This window comes from Temnothorax longispinosus, chromosome 11 (assembly GCF_030848805.1).
Source record: "Temnothorax longispinosus isolate EJ_2023e chromosome 11, Tlon_JGU_v1, whole genome shotgun sequence".
Taxonomy (NCBI): Eukaryota; Metazoa; Arthropoda; class Insecta; order Hymenoptera; family Formicidae; genus Temnothorax; species Temnothorax longispinosus.
Window position 1 is genome coordinate 6,519,496 of NC_092368.1, and position 7,508 is coordinate 6,527,003.

The 7,508-nt window shown below is 35.9% G+C and overlaps 2 protein-coding genes across 10 annotated transcripts; one reads left to right on the forward strand and one right to left on the reverse strand.

Moving 5' to 3' along the window:
• Positions 1–53: 53 nt before the first annotated feature.
• LOC139821766 (uncharacterized) lies at positions 54–1,729 on the reverse strand. 5 transcript variants are annotated; one of them, XM_071793073.1, is made up of 6 exons: positions 1,638–1,729; positions 1,505–1,568; positions 1,221–1,428; positions 1,033–1,131; positions 860–928; positions 54–590 (listed from the first exon to the last, which is right to left on the reverse strand). In XM_071793073.1, exons 1-6 carry the CDS (start codon positions 1,650–1,652, stop codon positions 239–241), a joined length of 807 nt encoding a protein of 268 aa, XP_071649174.1. In that variant the 5' UTR covers positions 1,653–1,729; the 3' UTR covers positions 54–238. The 5 variants fall into 5 exon arrangements, with proteins under 5 accessions (XP_071649174.1, XP_071649173.1, XP_071649172.1 ...); XM_071793072.1 differs by having other exon boundaries at positions 860–925; positions 1,033–1,122; positions 1,505–1,719; XM_071793071.1 differs by having other exon boundaries at positions 1,033–1,122; positions 1,505–1,719.
• A 2,085-nt stretch (positions 1,730–3,814) lies between these two features.
• LOC139821345 (GTPase-activating protein and VPS9 domain-containing protein 1-like) lies at positions 3,815–7,172 on the forward strand. Of its 5 annotated transcripts, none has more exons than XR_011734246.1 (6): positions 3,815–3,969; positions 4,360–5,164; positions 5,265–5,476; positions 5,557–5,942; positions 6,011–7,037; positions 7,158–7,172. XR_011734246.1 is itself a non-coding variant. In XM_071792336.1 (5 exons), the coding sequence occupies exons 4-5, from the start codon at positions 5,610–5,612 to the stop codon at positions 6,047–6,049; spliced, it is 372 nt and encodes a 123-aa protein (XP_071648437.1). In that variant the 5' UTR covers positions 3,818–3,969; positions 4,360–5,164; positions 5,265–5,476; positions 5,557–5,609; the 3' UTR covers positions 6,050–6,398. The 5 variants fall into 5 exon arrangements, 1 of the variants encoding a protein (XP_071648437.1); XR_011734249.1 differs by lacking the exon at positions 7,158–7,172 and having other exon boundaries at positions 4,360–4,763; positions 4,852–5,164; positions 6,011–6,398; XR_011734248.1 differs by lacking the exon at positions 7,158–7,172 and having other exon boundaries at positions 4,360–4,758; positions 4,852–5,164; positions 6,011–6,398.
• Positions 7,173–7,508: the final 336 nt, after the last annotated feature.

The window sequence follows — 7,508 nt, forward strand, 5'->3', positions numbered from 1 at the left end:
CTGAAGTTTTAAAAATATTGTCGATATAAGATGGGTTTATTTAAATACAGCAATTTCAATAAATGTAATAAATATTTTATTTTAATAACACGAGAAGTTGTGTTCAATAAGTTTATTATTGAATAGTATACAAGAAATTGATATGTAAAAATGAACATATATGTGGCACGCTGATATTACAGAAACGATGGCGCTTTCTTTTTCATTAAAAAGACAACATCAGATAAAATTCCTTCTTTTAACTCCATGCGAGATGCCCAGTTCCTAAGTGTGGATAATCCTGGTAACGGGTAGTGATTTTCTTTAAAAAACGATATGCTTTTGGGCTCAAGCTTCTTAACATTATTGCAGCAGATATGTCTTCAAGACCCCACTTTACTCTTTTTTTTCTTTCATTACTCATTAAAACGTCAATTTGCTTCGGAGTGAATATCCTTTTGAGCACATTATGGACATTTTCTTTTATTACACGTTTCGTAACTCTTGTCTTTTCTCTTTGCAATCGTTTTACTTGTTTCTTAAGCAAATCGTTTACCTTGTTTGTTTGGCTTAGTCTTTTCATCAAATCTTGAATAATTTTATCTCGTAATCTGAAAAATATTATCTATTAATTTGAAAAAAATTTGCAATATGCAATAAAATATTTTTATGTCTAAAAATTACTTGATGTTTACTATATATATATATATATATATATATATATATATATATATATATATATATATATATATATATATATATATATATATATACACATCCTAGTAAACATCAAGTAATTTTTAGACATGAAAATATTTATATACATATATATATATTTGAGCTGATGCTTATAATCATACAGACAATTAATTTTGTTTACCTTAAGTGCTCAGACATAACAGTCTGTGAATTACTTTGTGTGTTTACCATTGTATCATCACTTGTACTGCTGAAAGTAAAAAATATTTAAGAAATAAAAATATAAAACAACATGCAATAATTTCTTGTACAGCAATGAAGTCGTTAATACGCATGAAATCAATAAAATTATACCTAGCATTTTCTTTTGAAGATTGCATAAAACATGTTTCTGCTTTATTTTCCATTGAAGTGTCGATCAAATTGGTCTCGGACTCACTAAAACTGTTTTTGCTGTTAAAAAAAGATATTGTAAATAGAATTTATTGCAATCTTCACATATTATAATAAGAAAATATTTTATATAATACAATAATACACACCTGCTGTTTTCACTAACATTTATTATGTTGTGTTGATTTTGCACTTCCTTTAGCACTTCTCTTTCCTTCAATAGTGGCAAATTTTCTGTTGGAATTGCATGATCATGAAGTCTTCGTAATTTCTTAGGCGAGTAATTTTCGCAGTTTGCTAAATACGCTGGCTTTGGTTTGTAACAGCTTGGTGTAAAGTGGACAGAGCATATGCGAGCTACAAAAATTAATTTCAATAAAGTATTAAAAATATATGCCTCAATTATAATTTATATAGATTCAAAATAACGTACCGTTTTTTAGGTTAACTTTATTTTTGTTAGCAGCTTGCATCCATTTTAACGCAGTTTCTTCATCCTTTGGATAAGAAAAAAATTGAATATTTTTCTCTTTTGCATTCTCGCTTTTATTTTTGCATCCACTTACACTACACATAGGCATTTTAAAAAAGACAAATTAAGCCGAACACGTTCACTTCTGACGTATGTATATACATAAAGTATATCTAATATATTCAATATGGCGCTCGCTTGGCCGTCGCCATGTCTGCGCAGAACATGCTCAATTTCGACCCCTCTAACGAGCATACCTTGTTTTCTTTCTACATGGTGTAGGCTGAATTTTCACTGAGCGGTCACGCGTCGCGCGTTTATTACATTACAAAAATGGGATATATTTTGATGGTTAATTCGGATGCGCTCAGTGGAAACTCAGAGCTCTGGTAAATTAGCCGGTCAACTTCGACTTTATTAATTTTTATATTTTTTTATCGTTTGTTGGTCGTTTGTTGGTGATTGTTGGCCTAATTACAACGTTTGTTGGTTCTTAATTTTTTTTAAATTTAAAAAAAAAATTAGCATTAAGTTAGCCGGAAAAATTTTATTTTTAATTTCAAAAAAGCCTAATCGAGCGTAATCGTTTGCTGATGATTGTTGGTCTAATTTTAGCGTTTGTTGGTTTATTATTAGTCTTAAAAACGAAAAAAAACGAAAAAAATTATCTCCATATTAAAGTAATGCGAAGATTGGTTTATTTGCCTACGACTTAAGCTTTATTTCTATCAATTTAAGGCTAACATCTATAAAACTGCCATATGAATACGGGCCTTAACATCGGCAGAAAATCGCGAAAAGATAAAGAAAACATGGTGGTTCGTGAGAAGCACACACACACACACACACACACACAACGGGGGGGGTGCGAGGGGGGGCCTTCGGCCTCCGCTTTACAACATAAAGTACATGCTAAGTTGTAAAACGAAATTATAAAGTACATGCATGGGGGAGGGTGCAGGGGAGAAAAGCCTTTCTGTTCACGTGCGTTCACGCATGTAAAGGTGGAAGCACATAAAATTGCAGGAGCCATAAGCAGAAGGCAGAAGGCATATGCGCATGCGCTATGGTATCTGTAGAGCTCTATAAATACCATAGCGCATGCGCATATGGCTTCTGCCTTCTGCTTATGGCTCCTGCAATTTTATGTGCTTCCACCTTAAGTCCCCTTGCACCCCTGCATGCATGTGCTTTATAATTTCGTTTTACAACTTAGCATGTACTTTATGTTGTAAAGCGAGGTCCACGCAGCCTACCGGCGGGGTGGGTGCGGGGGAGGGTGGGGCCGAAGGCCCCCCCCCCCCCCCCCCCCCCCGTTGTGTGTGTGTGTGTGTGTGTGTGTGCTTCCCACGAACCACCATGTTTCTTTATCTTTTCGCGATTTTCTGCCGATGTTAAGGCCCATATTCATATGGCAGTTTTATAGATGTTAGCCTTAAATTGATAGAAATAAAGCTTAAGTCGTAGGTAAATAAACCAATCTTCGATTACTTTAATATGTGAGATAATTTTTAGTTTTTTTTCGTTTTTATATAAGACTAATAATAAACCAACAAACGCTAAAATTAGACCAACAATCATCAGCAAACGATTACGCATCGATTAGGCTTTTTTGAAATTAAAAATAAAATTTTTCCGGCTAACTTAATGCTAATTTTTCTTTTTAAATTTAAAAAAAAATTAAGAACCAACAAACGTTGTAATTAGGCCAACAATCACCAACAAACGACCAACAAACGAAAAAAAAATATGAAAATTAATAAAGTCGAAGTTGACCGGCTAAGTTACCGGAGCTGAAACTCAGCCTAAGATTCTAGTACACAGTGAGGCAAACGTTTAAGGTGGAAGCACATAAAATTGCAGAAGCCATGAGCAGAATGCAGAAGCCATATGCGCATGCGCTATGGTATCTGAAGAGCTCTAACAGATACCATAGCGCATGCGCATATGGCTTCTGTATTCTGCTCATGGCTCCTGCAATTTTATGTGCTTCCACCTTTATGGTGCGCGTTCAGCAGAATCCTCCGTTAAGCAAGGCACACACACTTTTCGTAGAACGTAACAGAGGGCCAGTAAGGTTTCGACCAATCGTGTTGTTCGATTCTTACTTCTAATTTCTACTGGCTCTACTTCTACGGTTAAGCGGAGAGCACACACTTCTGCACAACGCATAATGCGTAAGCATAAGAAAATTGATTGGTCTATTTCCTTATGCACATGTGTATGGACCAATCAATTTTCTTATGCTTACGCATTATACGTTGTGCAGAAGTGTGTGTCCGGGCCCTTACAGACAGCTGAATCGAGCAACGCGATTGGTCGATACCATTCGTATGTATTTGACCGGAAATTAATGTCCGGGAAAGAATCTACCATATGAAATCGTTTGTATTTCGTATGAAGACTTTTGAAGTGCAATTGAAAAGGTTTGTGAGTCATTCGTTTAATTGTAATTAATTAATTATTTTTACACCATGCATTTAGCCGAAATAGATAAATTAATAAAAGTTTTTATACGGAATTGTTTGTATTTTGTATGAAGAGTTATGAAGTGTGATTAAAAAGGTTTGTGAGTCACCCAGATAATTTTAATTAAATATTTATAAACTCGGTAATTAGCCGAAATATAGATTTTTAGTTATTCATGTTAAAAGAAGAAGACGCTAGTGTTCCCGAAGGTCCGTCTGCAATCAGAATTAATATGAACGTTTTAAAAATTATTTTATACTGAAATAAATAAATATACAGGCTAATAAGCCTGTAGCTATAAGCGATAGTTACTAATTAAGTTTGTCACTCATATTTCCATCTTGCAGAGGACCTCCGTAACTAGATCAAAGATGTACACCAGCTGTGCAGGGTGAAGAGGTTATCTCAAACGCCCTTAATTGGGCCACAGCCCAATTAAGAGCGACTCAAATGTCATTACCGCTAAGTACTTCTTGCCATTTGAGTCAGCATGTCAGAGCTAGTCACTATATACAGATTGTGGTGACACAGCACTGGACTGCCTGCAGAAGTTAATCGCATATAGTCATCTCACTAGCAATGTGTCTGATTCAACGAAGCCTAACAAGCTGCTGATTGTGCGCATTGTCGAGACAATTTGCGGTTGCTTCACCGGTCCATGGCACAGACCGATGAGAGTGTGCAGCTGCAGATTATTAAAGCTCTGCTGACTGTAATGACAAGCCAGCATGTGGAGGTATACGAGGGTACGGTACTGTTAACAATTCGTACTGTTTACAACATTTACTTGTTGTCGCGCAACCTGGTGAATCAAACAACAGCCTGTGCGACTCACGCAGATGATCAACGTGATCTTCGCGCGAATGGAGACTCAGGCGGAGGAAGAGAACGTGAGGCTTGATGGGGAACATCAGCAGGAGGGTTCTGTCATAGCAAACGGCAAAACTGAAGCTGAGATAAGTCTTAGTTAGCTAAGTTTAACTAGCTCATCTTCATGAAACTTTACGTTGCGTGCGTCTATTTAATGACGATGGATGTAGAAAGCTCTTCAAATCACTTTGAGAGGATTATCAAAAGCGATCTCCTTATATCGCGCGCATATTTAATCAGATGTCGTCAGGGATTGCTGTCGACATTAGCTCACTTAGATAGGTACTGTTTATATATAAATATCATCTTTGTATGTAATGTATAAGTAAATGTAAGATGTTTAAATGTAAGATGTTAACCGTTTAATAATAATATTTTTCAGATTATGCGTGCGAGTTAAGTGCGATCGGGATGCTATCAATAATCATCTTGTATCCGTTTGTGTGAGGGTATTTTTGGAAAAAAAGAAGGCTTTCCTCCTGCGTTTCTGCGAAGAGTTTAAAAAGCTTACGCTAGCTGACGAGAAACAGGATCTTGTGGATAATTTTCTAGGGAAGGTCCATGTGGAAATGGACAACGATCCGATTTGGCAATGTACATGAATATAATTATTTATCTCGCAATTGATTTTAGCGGAGTGCTCAGAGACGTCTGAACTTACTTCTTACTTTCAGCGGCAAGCGCCAACTAGTTAGATTTGGCGAGAGTCGTGGTGGAAAGAACCGTCATGGCACGGATATACCACAATGCGCTCTATCTAAATGAAGATGGAGATGTATATAGGGACCAGCTTTTTCACGGTCACATCAATAAGTTGGCAAAGGTCGTAACTCCAAATCACAGGGACCTACGCATTTCAAAAGTTTATCATTACGAATGCCCCTGGTCATGGGCCCAGGCTGAATTGGCTGTGATATCGGCGTATAAGACTCCTAGGGATAAGTTGCAGTGTGTATTTCATTGCGCGACTACCATCATGAATCTCTTCTCCATGGCGTTGGAAAGAGGCATACCTACTGCCGACGATCTGACTCCCGTGCTGGTCTATGTCATAATCAAGGTATGCGATTGAAAAGAGAATTGTGATTTTAGCAAAAAGAGTGATTGTTAACGTGTGCTTAATTTCAGACTAATCCGCCGTCGTTGTATCGACTGTTCAATATGTAGACAGCTTTTACGGGAATCGATTGGAGGGAGAGGAACAATATTGGTGGACGCAGTTCTGCGCCGCGATCGAGTTAAGACAATGGATTAACAGTTTCTCAAGAGTATCACGATAAATAAGATTAGATTCGATGCTGGTGATAATGTAGAAATGTATCATAATCATAATTTGACGATTTCATAAAGAAGAAGACCAATTATCTTGTGTAAAGCTAGCTGAACAGTTTTATGCTGCCAGTATCAATTAAAATTCTTAAATAGCCTCTTAAATAGTCTAACTGTTAGTTCTTTCGCACGTTATTATGTAACATTAGCAAAGACTGAATCAAATTATACGTAAAGTGTGGCTTTATCTTTATTTGTAACTCTATTGTATAATTTTACAGGACATCGAAAAAAAAAAGAAACGTTTAGATATTCTATAATTTATGTACAATACAGAACTTATAGAGAATTGATAACCATTTAGCAGGATAAACTGTGTTGGCGTACTCTTTCTACATGCGCACCTTCCTCAAGAGCCGAGACTCGAACCAGATCCGTGAAAAATATCGCCAATTTCGTAGAGCTTTTGTACAGTTTTACTCTACGAATATCGCGAGAGAAAGAAAGACTTTGGAGATTTTTATCTAAATCGATCGACATAAAGAGAGAGCATAGTAAAGAAGCTATTAGCTTTCGAGAATTTGAACGCATAATATACTTTGTTATAATACTATGAGCGAATTAGTTTACGTCACTCTGTCAAGTTTTATATCGATATCGGTAGTTTAATAATAATACATTTAAAAGCGCTCAATTTAAAAGTAGGGCAATCCTAATAAACGACTGTAAAAAACATTCAAGGTGGAACGCAATGGACAATCCGGTTGCTCTGACGTGCTAACTTAAATGGCAAAAAGTACTTCTCAGGGGTAATGACATTTGAGTCTCTTTTAATTGGGTTGTGACAGGGCGTTTGAGATAACCTGCTCTTTACCCTGCACAGCTGGTACATCTTTACAAACTTAATTAGCAACTATCGCTTATAGCTACAGGCTTATTAGCCTGTATATTTATTTATTTCAGTATAAAATCATTTTTAAAACGTTCATATTAATTCTGATTGCAGACGGACCTTCGGGAACACTAGCGCCTTCTTCTTTTAACATGAATAACTAAAAATCTATATTTCGGCTAATTACCGAGTTTATAAATATTTAATTAAAATTATCTGGGTGACTCACAAACCTTTTTAATCACACTTCATAACTCTTCATACAAAATACAAACAATTCCGTATAAAAACTTTTATTAATTTATCTATTTCGGCTAAATGCATGGTGTAAAAATAATTAATTAATTACAATTAAACGAATGACTCACAAACCTTTTCAATTGCACTTCAAAAGTCTTCATACGAAATACAAACGATTTCATATGGTAGATTCTTTCCCGGACATTCATTTCCGGTCAAATACAT

Excerpts from the sequence above, each read along its gene's own strand:
- LOC139821766 (XM_071793069.1), bottom strand. The coding sequence starts at position 1,652 with ATGCCTATGTGTAGTGTAAGTGGATGCAAAAATAAAAGCGAGAATGCA. Across the intron at positions 1,429-1,504 it reads TAAAGTTAACCTAAAAAACG|CTCGCATATGCTCTGTCCAC; the intron begins GTACGTTATTTT and ends TAATTTTTGTAG. Across the intron at positions 591-859 it reads GTTATGTCTGAGCACTTAAG|ATTACGAGATAAAATTATTC; the intron begins GTAAACAAAATT and ends AATATTTTTCAG.
- LOC139821345 (XM_071792336.1), top strand. The coding sequence starts at position 5,610 with ATGGCACGGATATACCACAATGCGCTCTATCTAAATGAAGATGGAGAT. Across the intron at positions 5,943-6,010 it reads TGGTCTATGTCATAATCAAG|ACTAATCCGCCGTCGTTGTA; the intron begins GTATGCGATTGA and ends GCTTAATTTCAG.